Below are 24,854 nucleotides of genomic sequence, written 5' to 3'. Positions count from 1 at the left end.
AGATAAATGAACAACAGCAAGCCACAAACATATACTTTTCACATTCTTTCTGCTGCATCTGCGTGGGGAATAAAAGCCTTGGTTACTATTTAGTTTATGTTTAGTACATCTGAAGTATACTGAAAGTATGGTTGTTTGAAACAACCTGATCTTCATTTGTCATAAACCATAGTTTATATTAAGCATAGAGTCCACTTGAGTTGGGCGGCCAATAAAAACAAACAAACAAACAAACGTGAACTGCAATATGGAAACTCTTGAATTCCTCCTCTGGCTATCTCAGGGGTCAGAGGCACAGAGGGAGCAAAGGGGAAACATGATTGCTATGATTTACTCTTGTAATGCTCAGCTACAGATTTGCATTATAACCAAAAGAGCTGCAAATTTTGTTCTGTTAATGAACGTTTTAGTACTAACTAGAGCTAACACAGAATAAAATGTTTGTGATTATATTGTATGCCTGGGAAAGAACCCAAAAAATGCAGAGAAACAGAAAAATAACTTTGCTCTAGAGAAGATGCTTTGAGTACCTCACAAATGCTTCTCAAAAATAAAGTTCTTTTAATGTAGCATATTATCACAAAATATAATAAACAAACAAAACAGAAAAGGAGTCATCGCCAAATACTTATTAGTCTTAGCCAGAAATTAAACATACAAAAGGCTTTCCGGAAATCATTTACTGGTTTTAGAAAGAGAAAGCATTATCCCAAGCATACAGTTTAAACCAGATCTAGCTTTTGTCCTGTTTCCATATATGATGACCATGCAATCACTCCTTCTCTCTCCAAATAACTGAGTAAAACAGATGGCGACATTACTAGGTGGCTGTTACAGCAATCAGAAGGGTGGCCTACACGAAAATAACCAAGTGTCCTAAGGTCACAAGGTACATATAGCATACTAGCAAATATTTCAGATCCAGGACATGCAACATAATTAGCTATTCAATATTTCCTTTTTTACTACCTACCCAATTCCTGTCAGTGATTCTCATAAAGATTACTGATTACTGCTACTGATTACTGCTCCTGCAGGTACTATCTCTCAAACCTCAAAACTTTGCTATTTGGATGAGATTTACAGTTGGGGATCATCAGTGCACCTATATTGATGGAATATATTGCTATTGGATGCCATCATTAAATCCCATAAGGAGAAACTGAGGGAACTCAGTACATTTAGTCTTGAGGAGAGTTTATCAGTTGTTGAAGAAATGTCAAGCTTCCTCCTTTAGCTGGTTGAACACAGATGAAACTAGCCAGACAAGTAACACAGCACACTAAACTGAAGCCACTAAAAACAGATAACTGCCCTCTACCAAAATAAGGGTACAGTCTGTTTTAACAACCACTGTCATCTATTCTCCTATCTTTTCTACTGCTAAACTTCAGAGTTGTTATTGAGGTATTCAACTGAGGAAAATTAAAAGAAAGTGTCAAAGTAATAAATAGTGAGAAAAAGAAAAAGAAAACAGAAAGACAGTTAAGGAAGTAACTTCTGATCTTCACAGCAGTTATAGACATATTTACTACTAGAGTCCTGATAACTAGTGAACATGTCTTGCTAACACAAATTGGCTCAAACCCCCCACCTGCCCCAACCCACATGGTCACTTTGTTTGCAGATTCTCCTCCAGCAAGCCTTTATGACCAGCAGTGACTCCAAATGAAGAAAAAACACTTAGCAGGAGCCTCTCATATCTAAGCTTTGAAAATATTCGTATATTCTTCCAACAGAATTCCAAACAAAGCCAGTTGGGAAAACTGCTTATTTGCCTGATGTATGCTGTACAATGGAGAGGGACTGTCTTGTTTTCAGCAGTCTGCCAGTTCTGTCTAAACGTCCTGCATGCCAAAGAGGTGCCCAAAGTTATTTGTGTCTTTCATTTCTCCATTTTCCTCCTCCTGGATTGTCTAATGCTCCTTCAAGGACTGTTGAGATTCAGGGAAGCTGCCTCTTTTGCTGTTGTTTTTCTCCCTTGTGGAAAGAATTGTTTTTCTTGAAAGTGTGAACATTCTTGAAAGTGTGAAAACATCTTATTCTCATGGCCATTTCGTAGAAAAGGGATGCCTTACAGTTGGAGTAATGAGGGAGGTGGAAGCTTGTATAGAGTTCCCTCCGACAGTCTGTCTTCTACCTTCTGTAACTATGCTGAGGAAGAGACTAGAAGGGAGATACTGAAAAAAAATCAGTGGAGCAGATAAAGTGCAGAGAGAAGTAGGGAAAGAGTTACTGGAAGAGAAGTGAACAACAGAGACCAGAATCAGAGTGAATGAAAGTTGTGAGTTACTCCAGAACTATTTCTGTGCAAACACAATTGCGAAAAATTAAAGCATGAAATTATATACATGCTTTACAAATTCCACAGGATATTATTCCACAAGAATACATACAAACCCACAGGGTTGTTGGATGAGGATGAGGATGCTTTTGTTATCCAATGCTTCCAAGCCACTCTACCTTCCCACACCATCCTGCTACTCCAGATCCAAACAAACTATTCTAACTTTGTTACCTTCCTTGAAAAATCTAATCAAGTACTTGGATGGGTAACCACTAGGAAATTCCAGGGTTCTAGAATTTTCCAAGGCTCTGGAATTTTTCCGCCATTCCAGAAGAAGGTAATGGCAAACCACTTTCATATTGTTGCCAAGAAAATTATATGATTATTTCCCTGATGGGTCAATCAAGTAGAGTTGGGAAGCTAAGAACTCTTCTTACCAGAAAACTTCCAAGTTACTCTCTTCCCCTCCCTCTGTGATGGAATATATCTACAAAGTGGGAGGTGATGTGACTGGATGCAGTGGAGCAGCAGATCCTCAGGAAGAAGGGAGCACATTCCAGTGAGGGGGGCGAGACAAGAGACAGCACAGTCCAGAGCAGGAGCGTGGGAAGAGGAAGAGATTTAGGACAGTCACTCCCTAGAACCTCCCAGGGTATACCCACTAGGTTATAGTGGTACAGATTTAGTCCGCCAAGTTTCTGTCTATATGGTATGAGCAATAAAGGAACTGAACTTGGCTGGATGTTTCCCTGTTGTTCTTGGGCTGGGCTTGACATCCCCTGCCATTAGCAGTGAAAAACACAAAACAGAAGAAAACAGAAGCTTTATTCCCTTTTCCCCAGATTGGTGGGAGTTATCTACTTCTGATTTCTTTTGGCAGTCTATCTGTGTTTTGCTCCCTAGTCCTTTCTCAGGGTACATCTGATTGCTCCCTACAATGCTCTGTAGCAAAAGCCCCTTAAAGAAGAAACAAAAGTGTTAATTTATGGCAAAAAAAAGTATACCAGCTAGGAAGTTTGCCTTGCCTGGGAAAGCACAGAGTTAATGACTCCTTCTCCAACAGAATGAGCCCCGAAATTACAGAAACAAAATTAATCTGCTGTCTCATTATGGCCGGTGACAGGGGGTGGGTATTCCCACTCTACTCTGCCTTGGTCAGGTCTCACTTGAAATACTGCATTCAATTCTTCAGTTTAAAAAAAACATTGGTAAACTGGAGTAAGTCCAAAGAAGGGTACCAAAATGGTGAAAGGACTGGAAAACAAGTCCTACAAGGAACGGTTAAAAGATCTAGATATATTTAGCTTGACAGCTACTTTGGTGTAGTGGTTAAGGCACTGGGCTAGAAACCAGAAGACTGTGAGTTCTAGCCCTGCCTTAGGCACGAAGCCAGCTGGGTGACCTTGGGCCAGTCACTCTCTCTCAGTCTTAGGAAGAAGGCAATGGCAAGCCACTTCTGAAAATGTTGCCAAGAAAACTTCAGGGACTTGCCCAGGCAGTCACCAGGAGTCAACACTGACTCAAAGGCACAGACACACATATTTAGCTTGTAGAATAAAAGGTTGAAAAGGGACATGATAGCTGTCTTCAGATATCGGAAGGGCTGTCACGCTATAAAGGGTTTGGACTTATTCTCACTTGCTCCGGAGGGTAGGACTAAAACTAATGGGATGAAACTTCAAGGATGTAGATACAAATTAGATACAAATTAGACATTAAGAACAACTTCTTGACAGTAAGACCTCTCAATCAGTGGAATAGGTTACCACATTGAGTGGTTTCTTCCCTTTTACTGGAGGTTTTCAAACAGAGGCTGGACAGTCATCTATCAGGAATGGTGTAATGAAATCTGCAGTGTGCAAGGGGTTGGACCTCTTAGATTTTTTCCAACTCTATCATTTTATGAACAAAAAATATTAAGACTTTATACCAAGAGTAGCAGTCACTGCAGAGTCGGTAACGACTGAGCGCAGATAAATGTGTATGTGTGTGTGTGTGTGTGTATATATATATATATATATATATATATATATACACACACACACACACACACACACATACTCCCAGCAGATTCACCCAAGGTGTGAAGGTCATTCCAGCTACCCAGTTAAAGAAAGCAGGTACCTGTATTGGGCAGCAGCAATATAGGCAGATGCTGGAGGCAGATGATCACTTTAGTGACAAGGCCAAATAAATCATGTGAAAGAAAGCAAAGGTAAACCACTACTGTACTTTACCAATACATGGACAGACAAGATAAAGTGATTGACAATATAGAGCCAGATGACTGGGCCCTCAGTTGGATGGCACTCAACATGCTATTGAGGAAGAGCTAAGTACTAATGGTGTTTATGATGTGGCTAGATTAAAGCCTTCCAGACACCTAGTTATTGCTGTTGCCATGCAGGAAAAGAAAATCCAAAGCTGCAAAGGCAGAATTACAATGGGAATATGGAATATAAGAAGCATGAATATGGGAAAGCTCAACAAAGGGAAAGATTAAATAAATCGACTACACTTAATGTAAATGAATTGAAATAGACTGGAACTGGACAATTTCAATCAGAAGAGTGTACTCAAGACAATTTAAAATACAGTATTGCTTTCACAGTTAGGAAAGATACAGTAAAGACGTTTTTTTAAATGCAATGCAGTCAATGACCAAATAATATCAATTAGACTTTGTGGACAACTTTATGTTTGTGCTCCATGGATGGCTCTCCATGTTTGTGCTCCAACCAGATGCAGTAGAAGAGGAGGTTCATGATTGTTATAGTCAAATTCACTCTGAAATTGACAGAACATGAAAGCAAAATATGCTGCTTCTGGTTGAAGAATGGAATATCAAAGTTGGAAACAATAAGGAGGAAAATGTAGTTGAACTGTATAGCCTAGGAAATAGAAATGAAGCAGGAGAACGATTTGTCAGTTTTTACCAATTCAGTGATTTATTTACTGTTAACATATTCTTCAAACAACCAAAACAATGCCTATATACATGGGCATCACAGATGGAGCACACAAGAATCAAATTGCCTATATTATTGATAGAAGGAGGTAAAAGAACTCAGTTATAACAGCAAAACTGTGCCCAGGAGCTGACTGTGGAACAGATAATGAACTACACCACCAAGTCAAGCTGAAGTGAAGGAATAAAGCCAGCCACTTCTGGAATATGAACTTGAGCGAATACCCACCATTTTCAAGGATAGCATCAGGAATCACTTTGAAGTCCTGAACCTCACTAATAAAGAATCAAAGTAACTGCAAAATGAAATCAAAGGAGTTATTAAGGATGAATGTGAAAAGTGAATGTCAAAGATCAAAAAACAGAGAAAGCAAACTGGATATCAAACTGATGTGGAAATTGCCAAAATGGGGAGAGAAACCAAAGCCAAGAAACACAAATCTATCAGGAAGGAACCTGACAAAGAATTTCAGACAGCAGTTAGAAGAGAAAAAAAGCAGTATTACAACAACATATGTAAAATATGTAAAGACACCAAAGATGGAAACAGAAAAAAAAGTTTCCAAAAGATCTCCGAAACCGGAAGGGGATTCCAACCTCAAATTGGTATACTAAAGGATGCCAAGGGATAAACAGTAACTGATTCAAAGATCAAAAATTGAAGGAGTACACTGAAATTCTATACAGTAGGGATCTGAATAGATCTAAGACATCATAAAGATATTCTCTATTTATAATAACCTCTAGTACTACAGGATGAAATTATACTAGAACTACCATCATTACCAAATTGGAAGGCTACAGGAACTGATGGAACATCTCCAGAAAGATGACAAGCAACAGAAATAGTATCAACATAGGTTCTAACCAAACTATACCAGCAAATCTGGAAAACAATACAGCGGCCAAAGGATTGGAAGAGGTCAGTTTACATACCAGTAGCAAAGACAGGAGACTTAACATTAGGATATTGTACAAATTATCACATGATATTCTAATTTCACATGCTAACAAAATAATCCTTACAATCATCCAAAGCAGATTAGGCCCTACATGGAAAGAGAGATGCCAAATCTCAAGCTGGTTTTAGAAAAGCTAGAACAAGGAACAAGAAAATTATTGCTAATGCATCACAGATAATCAAGAAAGCCACAGATGTCAGTATGTGCTTCACTGACTATAGAAAGGCCTTTCTTATGCTAACCATGTTAAGCGATGGAATGTCCATGGGAAAAGGATGTGACACCTATATACAGAAAGTCACAGTCTGAAAAAAAAATGAGGCAAAACAGACTGGCTCCAAGTCACAAAGGAGTGAGACAAGGCTGTATACTCTCTCCTTATTTATTCAACTTATATGGTGATTATATATTAAGTGAGACTGGACTGGATGAAGATGAGTATGGTTTTAAAATTGAAAAAAGAAACATCAATAAACTGCACTAGTCTGATGACATTACTCTGATAGTTGAATGCATTACTCTGGAAGTTCTAGTAATGAACGTCAAGGAACACAATGAAAAAAATAGGATTATAATTATATATAAGGAAGAGCAAACTAATGCCAACAGGTACAGCAGCCAGCTTTAGCAACTGACAATGAAATGGCAATAAGCATCTCTCTTTTAGGATAAACTATCAATAGTAAAGGAACCAGCAGTCAAGAAATATGGCTCAGACTACCACTTGGTCATGTAGCAATGAAAGCCAAGGGAAAGATATTCAAATACTGTGATGTGTCTGTACCTAGAAAAATCAGAATTGTACATACAATAGTTTTCTCTGGGACACTCTAGAGAAACAAATAAAGAAGCAGGATAGAAAGAATACTGATGTTTCTGAACTTTGGTGCTGGAGAAGATTCTTGAGAATATAATGGATAGCCAAGAAAATAAATAGATCATTGAACTAATCAACCCAGAGTTCTTACTTAAGGCACAAATGACTGGGCTCAAATTATCTTATTTTGGACACATTATGTAAAGACCCACTTTCTTGATAAGTCCATAATGTTTGGAAAGGTGGAAGGAAAAAGAAAATAGTAACCAGCAGCAAGATGGATATACTCAATTACAGTGGCAATGAGTACAATATGGGAGACCTGAAGAACCAAGTTGACTATAGATCATCCTGGAGAAGGTCTATCTAGGGTGTCTAAGGGTCGGCATTTAATTAACATTTATGGTACATGTCAAAAATGAATGAAGCTGCTTCTCCTCTGTATCAGATGATAGCTAATGTTGCACAAATAGACTTGCCTATGCCACTGAATTTTCACTCCTTCTCCTCAACACACTCATGTTCACCTCTAAATAAACTGCTGAGACAGGAAGGACAAATTTGTTCCAACTTTCTAGAAGTTTAAGGTTTTCACAGGATTACAGAGGCCATATATTTGTTCCTCATTATATTTTAATGTCCTGTGCTTTAACAACACCAGTGGAATTTAGATGATTATAGCAGCTGTTTTATGTTGCAGGCTTTACTTTTAAAATATATTTTTCAAAAGAAAATGGAAACATGCTATGTTATTAGCAAATCCAATTACTCTTCTGTGCCTTGTCTTTCATGGCATATAACCTCATTCATTGGCCTATTTAAATTGATTTTTTTTTTTTTACTGTTTAATGAGATAGTGACACAAGGGCAAGAATATTTTAATGCTAAGTCAGCAGCACAATAATTTAGATTGTAAGTATAATAACAATTATACATCTTTATGTCTTCAATTCACAAAGTAAATCTAGGCAAATCACCTAGTCTGAATGCTATCTGATCAACATGGTGATCTCAAATATATTTCAATTAAACAGTGAAGTTTGGAAAAAGAGTTTGAATTCTGCAGCTCCAGCCACATGAAGAAGCATGATTGCATACTGAGAAATCAAGATATGAGTTTGGGACATCTAAACTGTTGTTTGCTGTACACAAAGGAAGGGTGGAAGATAACCTTCAAATGGCATTCCCTAAAATCATAATTCAATATCTCAACAATGATATATTGCAATAGGTCTTACAGGAAATAAACCACTGTATCCTATTAATGCATTTTTATGTTTCAATAGTAAATACATAAATTATTTTACCAACTAAAATAATTCCTCTATCTATCTATCTATCTATCTATCTATCTATCTATCTATCTATCTATCTAATACTATTTACCTATTCTACACTTATATTTATTAATAGCCTATTAATATCATAGTTATGAATCACTTTAAGCACATCCTGTAAAATGACTTCATTTTATATGAGGGACATCATGCTATACCTTATGTACTCCTTGACACTGTTTTCCATTTCAAAAATGTTTTTCCATGAACCAAAATTAAAATCAGTGGATGGGGAAGGGCTACTCTTTGAAAATGAATACAAAAGTCCAAGATCATTTTGAATGAAAAGGATATTTTAGATACCAAGTACGAACTATAAAGTAAAAGAAAAAAAAATGTATCACACCTAAACACAATTCTTCAAAATTTATATTAAGCATGTAACCCTATTCACCTCGCTAGAGGAGAGCTGAAATACAGTAAACTACAGAGGTGCTTCTACTTCCCAAATGAACATGGCCCTCTGCAGAGTAGAAGAATTACTAGAAATGAAAAAGCCAACTTAGGGTAACATTCAGTTGTGAATGAGATAGTGCTGTAACTTCCATGAGTACATTGAATGGTATGTGGGAATGACCTCAAGACCTCAGGAGACTGGGCCCAGAGACCCTGCCTAGGATCAGATAAGAGACAGCATAGCCCACAGCTGAATAATGGGAAGAGCAAGAGCCTCAGAAGAGGCCCTCCCTAATTTTTCAGGGTGTAAAGGAGATGGGGGAAATTGTACTTTCAGACTTGCAAGATTCTGTTAATGTAGCCTTAAAATAAAGTAGAAGTAGAATTAGCTTATCTGGTCATGTTTCCTGTCTGGTCCACCTGGTAAGGCTGACAGTCCATGACTCCTTGGTTGAAAACAAGCACACATGCCTTTATTGGAAATGCAAGGTTAAGACCTATTTTGGTCTATGTATTAGATAGAAAAGAACCCATTGTGATTTCTGCTATATGTCAGTGTCTTAACATTAAGCCAAAAATGCTTTGGATTAATGTTATATGTAAGTAGATATTGTTTCAGATTACACCCTCCCCTTCTACCCGTAAGATACTCAAGATGAGTAACAATATAAAATAAAAAACTAAAAGCCAATAGAATCATACCACTACAAAGACCTAGCAGGAGAGGAAGTTCTTAACTTCTTTCCTAAAAGCAGCAAGGTTAGGGTTAAACACAATTCTCAAGGGATTAAACTCCATAATTTGGAAACAATAGATATAATTCAGAGGTTGAACTCTTCTAAGCTTGAAACACCCTACTTTGACCACACAGAAGTATTCTACGTTCCTACATCACTGAAAGTATTCTGATCCATATTTTGAGATCAAAATTGCTGGTTCAAGGTCAAAGTAGGATTTCCAGTGTGTTCCATACTACAAATGTTTTTCATTCTTCTAATAGTAATGAACTTATTTAAAACTATTAGCCATGACATGTATTTAAAGCAATGTAACTTAATTTTAATGTATTAGTAACACACTGATTTAAATCCATTTCTGCAAAATCCAATTCCAATCCAATTCTATTATCCCTAGAGCACTGTCTTACCATTATGTCCTGTTACACCATTGAAAAGCAATGCACAACACAGGTACAACAGAACATTTAGGTTTCCAGCCAGGCATTCACTTTTCCTTTCTCCTTTTTTCACAATTTCCTCCTTAGATAGCCATCATTTCATGGCCAATGAGTTCATTTTTTTACCACAATACTTTTTAAAATGTCCTTTGTTTTGTATGTTTTTCTACCTTATGTTCCCCCCCCCCCCCGCCCCCATTTTTGCAAACTGAGAGGCTTCCCTAATTTCACTGAAATTTCAGTCCGGTTAGTGTATGAGCTCTTTTTGGCTTTCTTCACACTCAGAAAACAAGTTTGTCATTAGTAAAGAGAATAGGACATCCTTCCTCAAAGTTAATATCTGCCAGATGAGTGGAAATCCAATTTCCATATTTCTCAGTTACGGTCCTCATAGCTGGAAGGCACTTAGTCTGGAGAAGATTTGAGATATCATTCAGAACCAAATTCAACTCAGACACAACTGGTAACTCCATACCAAACTAGACTGCAAGAAGACCACTTTCCATAGGACAGAAAGGCTCAAATGTTGCTTTGTTCTATTCTAACAGCAAACTGCAATCTGAGAAGTGATGCCAAAACCCATTAAGTCAGACAGCAGTACACCAAACCAGAATTAAATTCCTGACAGGTATTGTTACAATCTGAACATATGAATTATTAATGCACTATTTATCTGTATACATTCAGGTTAATAACAAAACCATGAAATAACAAACAATATACTCCGAGAAAGCATCCTGTCGTGGTAATGTTAAGAATTATGATGAACAAGTGCTAAACTTCATTCATACAACACCTTCCTCCAATTAAGCCCAATAGTACGTACTGAAGTTGTTATGATACTTTTGGCATGCACTGAATTCAGTATAAGTTGATTTGTAGCATGCCATCCAAAAAACCAAAGTATGTTTGGTTACTGTCATGCATTGAATGCAAAATAGTACTTAGCCCATGCAGTAAATCATACAATATCTTAAAATATATTGATTAGGTCTGCAACACAACAATGCTGTATATTTTTGTGGATTGACACATGGGGTCAGACTGTGCAGCTAAAATGTTTATTCATATAATGTACAAATGCCATCATCATCATTCCTTACCTCATATGACCAGACGCACTGAGTACCACCAAATCGCCGAACACATCTGCCCACTTCCACGTCCTCATGAGTAGTGTACATCTCTTGAAGACATTCACCAATGTGTGGCACCATCCTTCTGAGAACTTCACGACTGAAGATCATCCCAGGCCCTCCCATGCAGAAGTTTTCTCCTGGTTCAAGACCCAATTTTCCAAGTTCTTCAATATTTCCTAGTCCTGTCTGTCCCAAATAAAGAGGTTTGCTGCTGTTCAGTGACCGAAGGAACTCCTCCAATTTTTCACCTAAAAGGAAAAAAAAAAATCAAGAGAGATTATTTACAGCACAGATCTAGCTTTTACATGGAAAATAACATCTTCTCTTTGCATTTTAAAGTGCTCTCTGTACAATGGGCCTTACTCCCAGGTAATTGGAATTAAATTGTATCTTACTGTATAATGAAAATTGATTGATTTTGTTAGCAGTAGATCACAGTCTGCTGAGGCCAATGATACACTAACCCTTCTTCCATAAATAATGTGTCTCAAAAGCATCTTGAGTAATAATCTATTTACTCTTTGCATGTATCTCTCTCTTTCCATGCAAGCACATTTACAAAATTCATAATTTAGCAAATATTTTTATTTGGATAAATTCAGAGGCTGATCGATTTGATTTCATCCCCAATCTTAAGCAAGATTCAGAAAATCAAAACTTCACTGAATAGTATAGAAAACCCATATTTTGCTGAAGGCAGGCACAGTAGACGGCACTCTTGAGAGGAAGCCTGCCTAATTCCAGAGAAATAAGTGCAAGTATTTTGGAGATCAGTTCTTTTAAATTCTTACTAAAACAAAGAAAAATGCCTGTAACCTTCTTGTCTTTGAAAAGAATTAGATATCTGCAGGCAAAGGGTAACATAATGCTTTATATCATTCCTTCAAAGTACTATGATTGGAGACACTAGGACAAACCTTTATCAGTGATTAGAGACATATCAATCACTCAGCTCTACTCCCCTTCCAGCCTATTATTTTAGGGAGAAATCACAACATACAGTAGCAAGTAGATTGTCTTCTCAGCATCTGCAATACAAAGTCCACTAACCTACAAATAATTTCTTTATGGTCCTAATCAAGTTCTGGTCACTCTGTAGGGATCCTACTTTGTTTCAGAGGTCTAGCTCTGCTCTGGATTTAGCTAAATCCAGTACAAAATATAAACTGCATATTGCTTTGTAACAAATGATATACTTTCAATTACTCCAGTGGATCTCAGGCAAGCATCCAGAAGAGCTGGGATGTATTTGTACCATAGTTAGATGTAGTAAAGAAAGGCTCTTTGACTAATTACAAGAAAGAGTGATTTAGTTGTCTAGTTATCAAGTTTACATTCTTGTCCAAAGCATACTTTTCTGAGAACAATAGAATCCTATACATTTACTCCAGATGAGTAGATATAAAATTGTACTACAAGGCAGTGGGATATACTTGGTTTAAAAACTAAGTTAGTTGGTGTTAGAGTTTACAAAGCAGCCTTATGAACTGAAGCAGCCTTTGATACAGTAATACTATTGATATTCCTTTAAAATTCTTGGGAGCAGACAATTCAGTTTACCCTGCAACTTAAAGACTATGCTAGCGAAGAACTGGTATTAAAAACTTTGAAATACAGAGAAAATAAAACTCATAACATCTAACAATTTGCTATCTCACAAACTATAAACCAGCCTTCCACAACTTAATCCAGCTGCCTCCAGATGTGTACAATGCAATTCCTATCAATGGAGATGATGGCAACAGTAGTTGAATACATTTAATTAATATATTTAATATAGTAAATTACATTAATACAGTGTTTGCATCTGGTACATTACACAAATAGTGGTTGTGGTTTATTTTGTTGTACTTCTTATTTTCAAAATCTAACTAAAAGATTAGATCATATTCTAATTATATATTCTACCCTGTGCTTTATTCTCAATTCTCAATATCAATTAGAAGTCTTATATTTAATGCCTCACCATGCTTATTCCCCCTCTCACGCTCTCTACCCCATAATTTTTTCTGTGCACTTCAGCTTAGCAAAACCTTTTTTTTTTTTTTTTGGTAAAGGTTTCTGAAAAAAATAATTTAAATTAAAAGCATTACTAAAGTCTGTTTGTCCCCTGTTTTTATTGACTTAAATGTACACAGTGAAATCCTACAATATGAACAATGTGCTAAAAATTCTAGGGGAAAAAAATAACTCACTCCAACTTAGTACTAGATACAACCAATAGTAGGTTGTTTCCAGACATAAGTCCTTCTTACAGAATGGCCCCACTGTTATCAATGGCAGAGCTGACTCTGGATAATTGCCCCTTAGACTCAGGCTTACAGTAACCTGAAGTTTATTAATATGTTTGCATGGCTATTGCTATTCTTCCATTAAATGATTTTGGACAAGGGGTGTGTTCATGCAACCACCAAGAGTTGAGCTCAAATCACAGAAGTCTTTTTGTAAAGGTGTACTTTTTGTAGCGTGCTTATGAGTCAGATTTGAGGATTTTACCAAGCAGATAACAAGGGACCACTGAGTCCAAATAAGAGGGTTTTTATAGTTGCTTGGCATTAGCAATTTTTAGCATGTCCGTGCAGAATTTCGGTGGGACTTGATCCCTCATCATTTCAAATATTTAGTAAGTTTTGGAAGCATGCACATTAGGGAACATGTGGACGATGCTGCACAGACAGCTCTTTGTATCTGCAAAAGGTAGAGAAGATCTTAAAGCTTTCGAGAAGCCCTGCCGTTTATCAACTAACCTCAGACCTATTGGCGCTAGTACACTTTCCGGACCAAGCCACTCATGCCCTCTGCACATGGTCAATCCCTCTCATTCCTCTCTCCTTTTGCACAACGCAAAGCCGGACGTTAACGGAGGGCTCTCACCTTTGATGTAGACGTCGTCGTCCGCCCGCATGAACCACTCGTAGGTGTCCAGGTAATGGTCGTACATATACTTGAGCATCATGAAGGATTTCTTCTGCGGCGGGTACGAGTCGTCCACGCCGGGCAAAGCCACCACCGGCAGGGGCTGCTCTCCTTTCAGGGCGGGGGGAGGGACTGATCCCTGGCTGGAGAAGAACTCCACCCGGCCGGAGATGGAGCGCACCCAGGTCCGCTGCGCTGCGAGCGCTCGGCTGCCCAGGTACTTCTGGGCGGTCATCACCCCGACGTAAAGGAAGTGCCGGGTCTTGGCACAGCCCGGGGTGCCCGCGTAGTCCCCGCTGCCGTTGTGGCTGCTGCCGTGGCGGCCGGCGCCGCCTTCTTCCTCCTCCTCGTCCTCCTCCTGCGGGTCTCCTCCAGCAGCTGCCACCGGGAGGCTCGGCGCTGTCCCTTCTGCGGCGGGCGGTGCCGGGGGCGGCTGCTGCTCCCTCTCCTTCTCCCACAGCCCGTGTCTAATGCTAGTGCCCCCCAAGCCTACCGCTGCCACCGCCGGCTCCTCCGGTCGCAGCTGCCTCTTTCCCCCGGGCAGACCAGCCACGCGGCCATAGAAAGCACAGAGGCTATTGCTGCCGCCGCCGCCTCCACTCACGGAACCGCCGTGGCCGCCGCGCCTTTTCCTCTCGCTCAGCTCGACCACTTTGGGGGCGATGAGCCACGAGGCGACAGTGAACCCCAAGACCAGCCCCAGGACTACACTCAGCCAGGGGCGCCGGGACCGCGCGGCCATGGTGGTAGCCACAGGATGGGGGGGCGGCGGCGAGGAAGAGGGCTCAGTCCCGCGAGGAGACGCCCACCGAGCTGCGGGTCCCGCCGCCGCCGCCGCCTTCGCCTTCTTTTTCTTCTTCTTTCCCTCCGCCTCTTTCTCGTCACACTTCCAGAGCCCGAGACCGCCTTTGCAAGTCCACGAGGCGTGGTCGCTTCCCGCCGCAGCAGCAGCGGCGCCGCCAGCGGTAGCAGAGACTCCGGGCTGTTGCTGCGAGTGGAAGTTCTCTCCGCGGGCAGCGGGTCAGCGAACCGGCCCCGGCGTCCAAAGAAGCCGCGCGCCCGCCCGCCCCCCTCGGGCTACGCCGGCAGCACCTTGTCAGCGCCGGGGCCGCGCTGGTCCCTTCGCGCCCCTCCCTGCACTGTGCCTCCTCCACGCAAGAGCGGCAGAGCGGACGAGCGGCCGTCGTAGGTTCTCAGCGAGGCTCCGCTCGCTGCTCATCCCGCTCCTTCAGGGCCGCCGAGCGCGGCTTCCTAGCGCCGCGCTCCGGAGAGACCCGCAGCAACAGCACCGCTGATGCAGGGTTGGCAAATACCCGACTCCGCCCGAAGGGCTTCTCCGGAAGGAAGCCCCCCCGTTCTTCTCAGGAACTCCCCATAGTTTCTCAGAGTTCAGTGGGCGTGCGCCCCTGAAGACCGGTCCTTCTCACCCTTCTCTCGTCGCTGTCCCGGTTCCTGACACACACGCTTGGGGGGGGGAGGGGGGCCTTCGGGTCCCCTTCCAAACCGGTGGCGCACGGGACGCGACACGGAATTAGAAGGGAGTATAGGAGAGAGAGAAGCGGGGTGGGAAGTCGGGAAAGAATATTTGCTTAAGTGGTAAGTTAGTGATTAAGAGTGAAAAGGAAAATAAGGTACTTTCCTTCTCAGTAACACAAGAGATAAAAGAACACGAACGTTATCTACCCTCTTACAGCAGTTTGATGTTATCTAGATCAGGAAACAGGCTCTAGAAGAAGACTTGATTGGTTTTTCTTCCTCTTGTGGCCCAGTTAGTCTGGGAGGAACCAGCCTAAGCCTCTTTTCCCAGGATTTAAGGAAGGCTTCTGCCTGTTTAATTTTTGTATCATCTTCTGAATATCAGAATTCTGTATCAAGGCCATCTTCATGACTCTCAGGACTCTTCCCCAAGGCTCACTTAAAATGCTCTCCCCTCCTGAAACCAGCAAAACAATCTCTTTTGCCAAGCCCAATTGTCTTTATTCTGGCTTATAGCCAGAGATTAGTCTTCATTTCCCATACCATACATACCATACCATACATACATACATTTCTCATATCATACATACCTACCACACATACTGGTATCCCCAGCTTTCAGCATCACTCAAGCTATGGGAAAACTATCTGGCAATCACTGCACTGCAGGTTTAGCCATTTGTTAGAATTCATCCTGGAGATCAAATACCCAAGTTAGGAAAGATTGCAGATGAAGGGGCAGGGGGGCCTCCTACCAGTCAGGTTTCCAGTGCTGTGGATCACTACACAAGACTGGAGACTTGGGGGCTTTGAAAAAGCCACCTCCCTAATTGCCACCTGCCGCCTCTCCCAACCCCTCCAGTTAGGAGAAGTGTCAGGCCCAGAAAGAGAATGGACTTTCTTTGCCTGCCAGGAGACCAAGGCTTTGAAGAAGTTGGTTCATTCCCTTCAACTGTCTCCTCTTCCAGCCTGGAAAGCAGCTGTTGGAATTGTGAAAGTCGGGTAGACGAATTCAAGGAGCTGACAGGAGAAGTTGCATGGCAGCAGGAGAGCTCCTTCCTACTTCACTGCAGAGTCCTCCCAGCGTCAGTTTCTTGTTAGGCTACTTTGAAACATAGGTTTAGTGTTCTTTCAAAGGTACGCTAAGCCCATGTTTAAAAGTAGCCTAAAGCTGACTGACACACTGGGGATTTGCACAATGAAGGGAACAGAGAGCCAGCTCACACATCCCCACCCAACTGCATGCCCGTCTGCTAAGCTTAAAAGCATCCAAACCAACAGCTGACAGGGCACAGGAATATTGTGCCATGAAGCAGTGGAGAGAAAGCTGTCTCTCTCCTACTTTGCTGCATAGTATTGCTGACACCAGTTGGCTGCTATTCAGGCTGGTCCAGGTCTCTGAGCCAGAGATCAGCTCCAGATGTGGCAGGTAAAGGGGGACAGCCTAATGTGAAAATAGCCTTGGAGGACAGTGCCCAGGGACTGAAGGTGAGAGGGGCATGCCCTCAGCCTAAACTTCAATAATGCCAGACTGATCCCATTCCTAGGATCATCAACAGAAAGGTCAATGAAGTGTATCAGACTGTATCCATAGAAAAGCTGTCTAGGCTTATTGCTTGCTAAAAAGGGAAATCAATATCTGAAAACTGGAAAAGCTAAGGCTTACTTACAACTGCCTCAGGTGTGGATTAGAGATGAGATGAAGACAATATCATGAGCTGGTGATGAGTTGGCCAGCCTTAAAAATAACTAAATAATCAATAAGGCATGGCAGAAAAAAGAGGTTGCTGGGGTACGTTTGGGCTATAGGGCTATTGTTAGATGCTAGTGAGGAAAGACTGAAAGCTACCAGGAAGGAAAAAGGCACAAAGAGCTCTAACAATAAAATAAGAATGGGGAATTCCCGGAAACAGCAAAACCAAACAAAAGGTCTGACTTGGAAACTAGATTATTAGAATTATCTATTTATTGGCACATTAATATGGTAACTCAAGCAATGGGAAATTTAATATTGGTTTCATGCTGCTTTTACTGCCAAGACATCCCATGGATTTTCTTTGGTTCAGGTTTTGGAGGAGGGCTGAAAAAGTCAATTTCAAGTGTCCCATTCATAGTGCACTTCACTTTAGCCCTGTCACCATCTCTCATCCAGTCTATGAAAGGAGGGTTCCTATGTAGTCTACCTTGAACTCTCAGTGGAATGGTTGGATACAGGCATAATCACTAATAAACACAGAAGGCTAATTGTCAGGATTCACTGAGAAGAGAGGAGTGTAAACTAATTTAAGGCTTTAGTGTTGATATGCTCCTTGGCTACTAGTACATTGTCAAGGGTTAATTTGAACTAAACATCAGATTAGGGACCTGGTTTTGTGGACATGAATCAGTTCTGGAACATAACACTAACATAATGCTTTTGGTTATTCCTTCTTTTTGAAGTAATCACAAATTACGGAGAATAAAGGGGCAGCAACATCCAAAGCCAATTGCAATGATATCAAAATCATAACATGCATACAATGACATTATCATACAGATGCCACAATTAAGTACTTGTGTCACATTGTCTGGCAATAAAGTACATCAGTTCCAATGTTTAGGTTTCCTAGCATAAAACAATGTCATTTGAATTGGGATTATAGCACTAGTAGCTATTCATAGTCCAAGAACTACCTTGGATAGTAGAACAGAATGACAGCTCTACTTGACTAGATAGAGCCATACACTCTGATAAATGCTTCATTTTCTAACAAGCCATCCATCTTAATTAGCTTCGTATCAATTGAAAGAAGTAAAGCTAAAGTGTATTTTTAGACAAAAGGCAGGATACTTAGGTAATCTTTAAGAATCACAATAGGCTCTGCCAGGAAGATTGTTGGGACTTGAATTTTTCAGTCACATTTGCATGTATTTTAGATTCTCAGAACAGCAATGGCAGATCAAGTGTAATTGCACCACCTTGTGAAGCAACATTATGATTGCAGGAGATGTTTTCTGGTTGCGAACAGGCCTGTGTGCTATATCTCATCCCAGCCTTTATTATTCAGAAATGCCAGTTTAATAGAAAAAGACTTTTCGAGCACTTGTATTACTATGTTTTATGAATTAGATATGAAATTTAAATTAGAGTGCCTGAAAATATTAACTGGTGTTTGTTGTTTTCTTGTAAAAATTGTAATTTAGCCAACACAAATTAAGGAAAAAACATTAACAAGCTCTTAGGAATAAGATTTCTTCCCATAGATTTTCTCTCTCTGGCATAATATGAAAACTCCTGTTTGGAGATTCCTTGGCAAGGATACCTAGAATGATGAAATGAATCAAGCACTCTATATAAATAGGATCTTCTGGGAACAAAGTCATATCCTTTCTTATCTTTATGCATCTGTTGTAATGCATTTTTGTCCCCTTCACATCTCAGTTTAAAGCTTTCCCTGAATTTTTTTCTTGTTTTGAATCATTTTTAAACTCTTCATCTTCAACTTATTGCACCAAGACTCAATAAATATTACAGGCAGAAAGATTCAATCTTCTCTACTTTCTCTACCTCCATTTTTATTGCACTACCTTCTAACTCTGAACATTAGTGACATACATATTTATTTTGTTCAGGCCTGGATGAATGTTCAAGTCAGGATTAATTTCAGACAAGGTATTATGAAATTATGTTTTAGGCCAGGGTTCAGTTCTGAATTATATATGTACTAAAAACAATTCCAAAATTCAAGAAAGAGTTCTAGGATGGAAGGTTGATTTACAGGCTACTCTTGTTTCTTAGATTGAAGACAGTTATGGAGAGCTGTTAACGAAGCCACACTATCCTTTATGAGGTTAATTAGTACACAGTACTTACATTTGACTTGAGGCATTTTCCAGAAGACATTTTCTGAGAAAAAAATCTGTTCTTTTTTTCTCATACCCCCTAGAAATACAGGGTGTTCTCTAGAATTTTCTCCAAGAGTATCAGGAAGCTGCAGAGAGACAGCAAGCAGAAGTAATTGGATGCCAGATGAAAGAAAAGCTGTTACCCAACACCAGGTACTGTTAATGCTGTAGACTCAACCAAGCTTAACATCTGATCAAATTATTTTTAGTGTTCTGTAACATGAACAAACAACAATATGGAGAGGCCTCTTCTAAAATGTACTAATAGATGTATGCATTCATGGAAGACTGTCTGAAGATCTCCCAATAAGAGATAAATTATGGTAATTAAATGTATGGGTATAACCACTGTAGACTATGTTCACTATAGACCAGCAAAAGATCCTCATTTCAGATTATTCAAATATTTAACTTCCATTCAGAAAATGTTAACTTTAGTATTTTCCTGATCTCTTTGCTTTGCACTATAATATAAGCCATTTTGTCTCAGAAAGGACAACATGGCTGTAAGATTGGTCAGTTATTTTTTTTTCTTCTACTTTCAGATGTAGGTTGTCAAATCTGGACTTCAAAAGTCGAAGCACTAGATGGCATCAAAGAGTTTTCTTTATTTCTTTAACAACCACCTCTTGCATGGAACCTGATTTACAGGCAGCCCATTTAAACTACTGCGTTTGTATATGGAGGTATTATTAAAATAATTTTAAAATTCTCCTCTTAATTTATAGTAGGTAAATTAATAGCTCAAATCATTATGCAGGCTTTAGTTTTATCCACATTTATTGATGAACCATACTTTTGAATTGATAGATATGAGACTCTACTCATGTTCCTTTTTTTTCCCTGTGGATGTTTGTATAATAGGTAGAGCGTGTAGTATACTGGATTACTGTTATTGATTGATTAAGCATGCCTGTGCTCTAGTATTGTTACTCAGCTATCTTGGGCTACCCTTATATGACATAATTTTTAGAGACTCCACTGACTAGTGTCTTTTGTTGGTTAAACAAGAAGACACGACACTGGCGATGAAGGTGAGAAGCATTAAAAAAGAGAGAGACAGATTTTACATTTAAGGAAGGATTTGAAATTGCTATTTCCAAAGAAACTGCTGCTAGAGATACTATTATAGCTACTATCAACATTAAAAGGAAATGTGAATAAACTTACCATATCATGCAAAGAGAGAGTATTGTAATAAGTGAAATTAACTGTGCTGTCATCATGGCAGAGCTTCATATCCAGCAGCTTAATGCAGGTTTGGGGGGAGGGAACCTCCAGAAAATGCAATAAAATGGGACATGTTGTTCAATAAGAAATCGATCCATTTGCTAAAGATCAGCAACTAAACATTACTTTAAAAGAGTACATTAGCGCATGCCATAGATGAAGGATTTAATAATTAATGTGAAACAGGGATAGCTAACCTGGAAATCTGTAGCATAAATGGTAGCCACCAATATGGGTCACAGCAGGAGTAAATAGCAAAATTATATCAATACAATTGGACACTGGTTCTCTTTTGCTGGTTATAACACAGCACACATTTGAGTAGCATTTCAGAGATACTAAACTAAAGCCATCAGAAATACAATTCAAAAAGAGGGGGGAAAAACCCATTCTCATTGGAGTAATACTTATAACTGTAAAATACAATAATCGGTGAGATATGCATGTGTCCTGCATGCTACAGTTCCTATCCCAGAAACTACTAAATGTAAGCTGAAAAGATATTGGATGATGTTTTGGCTATATTCAAAGAAGGTATCAGCGTACTGAAGCACATCAAAGGTAAATAATATTACAGGAAAATGCCACCCCAACGTTTTGCAAAACACAGCAAGTTCCACATGCCATATGCAAAATGGAAGAAACTGAATTTGACTGGGTAGAAGCTGAAGACATTATTTCAAAATGTTTATTGGAGTCCATAGGTAACACTATGTTTCAGCACAAACAATGGAACTAGCACTATTACAAACTAAGCAATGTGCAAAACAAACCGCCCCCCCCCAATTTTTTTTAAATCAAGCAGTAGTGAATGCCCCAAGGCCACAAGTTGTGTGACAGCCACAATCATTTTTAGGGTTCATTTACTATTATAGCAGATTTCTGCCAACTTTATTTACCACATTATCACCTTGAACAAGCGGGGAAGACATGGCAGTGGAGAAAACAGTGTGAATAAGCTTTCAGACAATCAAAGAAAGAGGTGATGTTAGACATGGTGCTCACACAATGGCTTGTGATGCCTCACAATATGGCCTCAGCACCACAAATGATATCACACATCATGAAGGACAGCAGTGGATACCAAATAACTTCTGCATCACAGCCCTTCCCAGCTGCAAAGAAGAATAATTATGGACAAATAAACAGAACTTCTGAGCTTGATTTGGGGAATTAAACATTTCCACCAATACTTGTATGGAAGGAGTTTATCCTCACCACTTGATCATAAGCCCCTACTGCTAATCCTCAATCCACAAAAAGGGATAATAGCTGCTTGAAATACAGCATTAGGGTTTATTCTCTGGAGGACACAGTACAGATGAGATTGAAAAGGACACATAATCATGCAAATGTGGACAGATTGCCTCATTTAGCTCTATAGGGTAAATACTGTGGAAAATCCATATCAGGTGGGGGTTCCTTTGACATGTTTTCTCTCAGAGATTGAGAGCCTTCCCATCACAGCTGAAATAATTCAAGGAGAAACTCTAAGTGGCCTGACACTATGTCAAGTCTATATAGCAACCCAGATGTCATGAATATACTGAAAAAATATCAGTATATGGAGTTCTATCAGCACCATATTAAACTTAAACTTGGCAGAATTGTATTATGCGCAGACCAAAAGTCATCATGCTATCTAAGCTGAGAGTTCAAGTGTTGGATGAACTATATGCTAGGCATCTCTGAGTGATGAAGATGATGGCACTAGCTTGTAGTTTTGTTTATTGAACAATACATTGAATAGCTTTGAGTTGTTCAGCTTGCCAGCATGTTCAAATGACCCCAGAAAGCATACCACTTCACCTGTGGGGATGGCCAGCTTTGTCATGACAAAGGCCATTTGCAGGGCCATTTATGGCCACAACTTTTTTAACTGTGGTGGATGCAGGTTCAGAGTGTCCAGGGGTATTTCCAGTGACCACAATAGTATCATATCACCCAACTACAAATGGATTGGCTGAAAGTTTTGTTCAGTTTTTAGAAGGCTTTACAATATCAGAAAATGTCACATTGAATCAAAAGCTTGCACATGCCCTATTTGTAAATTACAAAAAGTACCTATAAAAAAACTAATCGAATACTAGCAATGTTATTTGTAGGTATAAGTTTGAAGCAATGAGAAGCAATGTTCAGGACAAACAGCTAAAACAAACTGAGCAATCTTCTCAGGCTGAAACATGACACATTGACTAACTGAAGAAACTAGGGTACAGAAAGAAGTTGCAACCAATGCGACTGTAGTCACAGTAGTAGCTCCTAATTTACCACCAGTAGTACTTTCACCCACTCAGCTGGCAGTTGCTTCTCAGTTACCAGTGCCATCAGATACACAGAACGTTCCTGCTTGTGGTGATAGATGTTATCCCATTTACATAAAAAAGCCACTATGGTGCCTACTTTTGGAACTAGCTTTGTGTCTTGATTAAGCATGCTAATTGCTTTATCTAAGCCAATCATCATCATCAAGTATTTTGCTTATCCAGGGTTGTCTTTATAGGTTGTAATTCCCGTAACATATAGAACCAACATATGTAATTCCCTGGAGTTAGTCTTTCTGGTAGTTTCAGTAAAGCAAGCAACAGAAAACATTTTTCCCAGCTTGTTTGTTAAGTAGAAAGCAGCAATTTGTTATATATTCGTAATCATCTACAAAACATAAAAGCTTGAGGAAGCACTATTCTGGACTGCAGATGTAATCATATCACTAGGTGGCAGGCAAATCATGCAAATTCAATTCCAAAGTGTCCACCAGTTTTCACTAGATGGCAGCAATGTAAACTACTTCAAGTTCGAGCTTTAAAGGTGAAAAAGATGGTATCCCAACTCTCAAATGCAGCCCTCCCCTCCTTCCCCCCTCCCCCTCCCCCTCCTCCCACATACACAAAGCTCTGTTAAGAAATGCTCATTATTGGCTGCCTTCCTGGAAAGTACAACATTTGTGTTTTTAGGTCTCCACCCATCAGCTTTAGTTATGTACACAAACAGATCTCTTTTTAATATGTCCTGTTGTCCACTTTAAAACAAATGTTGTAGCAAGGAGCAGAAAAGTCAGTGAAGACTTTTTGTTCAACTTTTGTATGGATGCAAGTTAATGTTCCACAGTGTTCAGTACACATTTCTTAGCATTTCATGGGACACTTCTTTTTTTAAAAAGTTATAATGAACCGCAACCCAATTTCTACACTATTATACAAGTTATTGCCCCTATGCTTTATTTAATTATTTAACTATAAATTATTTTTACCTTCCTTGAGTTCAGATCTGTTCCAGTTTCTGCTGTGAAATTCTACTTTCTATTCCATTTGTGTTGCTTTTGATTTATCAGATAAGAGTGGCAGACCAATTTTAGAGGGCTTAATGACACAACCAGAGACAATGGATTTGAAGTGTGATGCGACAGACTGAGACTTTGTCAACATTTTCCTTCAAAAATTTGCCCTTGTATAAATAGAGTCAAATACCCTAACCTTTGGTGTTTCACACAACACAAATCTGTCAGAGGTTAGAACCAGAAGAAATGCCTAAGGCCAAAGTGGTTTTATGTTCTAAAATCCTGGCCCAACTCAGTGGAAACGTAGAAGAACTGAAATTTTCATAGGAGCAAACATTGCTGCTGTCCTGGGCTCATTTCCATGTTCTCATATATTCACCAAAGTACATCAGACTAAACTATTTTCTCTCAAAATCCACATCTTAAAGCTAACATTTGAGCATAATCATTTAGAGTCATATTAGTGATTCTAATATGCAAAAATTAGGCTATGAAGGGTAGGTGAGTAGATAATCCATGATAAAAGAAGCCAATTAGCCTATAATTAATTTTTTACCTGATTTGTATCTTATTCTATCTACTGCAATTGTGTAGTATTTGGCATATTTCTAGTCATCCAATTTTCAGGTGCTGTTCTCATAAAATGCATCTATGCAGTAGCTTAAGTGATTTTAAAGAAGATGTGAACCAAGCCAATGAGGCGTAAAGCTTGTCTTTCTTTTCTAATCTCATAAAAGCTAATATCGCTAAAAGTATACAGACATTTAGTCAGAATTACCAAAGTGTCAGAGAACCTTCATGATACAGAAAAGATAAAATATTAGAATGGTTTGCTTTAAAAATATAAACAAAATGGTATGTACTGAGTTTTTGAATATGTTTCTGTCTTTCCTAATACCAGCATTTGGTGCCCAATAAAACTGATGGGCAGATAACACAGATAAAAGAAAGTCTTTCTGTATTTACCAGATATAGCAATTTAGTTGT

General features: G+C 39.5%; 1 protein-coding gene across 1 annotated transcript in view; it reads right to left on the bottom strand.

The window, feature by feature from the left end:
* The window catches only part of CHSY3 (chondroitin sulfate synthase 3), an 80,678-nt gene extending 65,335 nt beyond the window's left edge, over nucleotides 1-15,343 (bottom strand). The window contains exons 1-2 of the mRNA XM_007425275.3: nucleotides 13,958-15,343; nucleotides 11,048-11,331 (exon numbers count right to left, since the gene is read on the bottom strand). Of these exons, the coding sequence (XP_007425337.3) occupies nucleotides 11,048-11,331; nucleotides 13,958-14,741 (1,068 nt within the window). The 5' untranslated portion in view covers nucleotides 14,742-15,343. The remainder of the gene's footprint in view (nucleotides 1-11,047; nucleotides 11,332-13,957) is intronic.
* Nucleotides 15,344-24,854: the final 9,511 nt, after the last annotated feature.

Source organism: Python bivittatus, unplaced genomic scaffold (assembly GCF_059951505.1).
Source record: "Python bivittatus isolate LINGU-HERP-01145 unplaced genomic scaffold, Pbiv_v1 ctg000850_np1212, whole genome shotgun sequence".
Taxonomy (NCBI): Eukaryota; Metazoa; Chordata; class Lepidosauria; order Squamata; family Pythonidae; genus Python; species Python bivittatus.
This window is presented reverse-complemented; position numbering and strand designations above follow the sequence as displayed.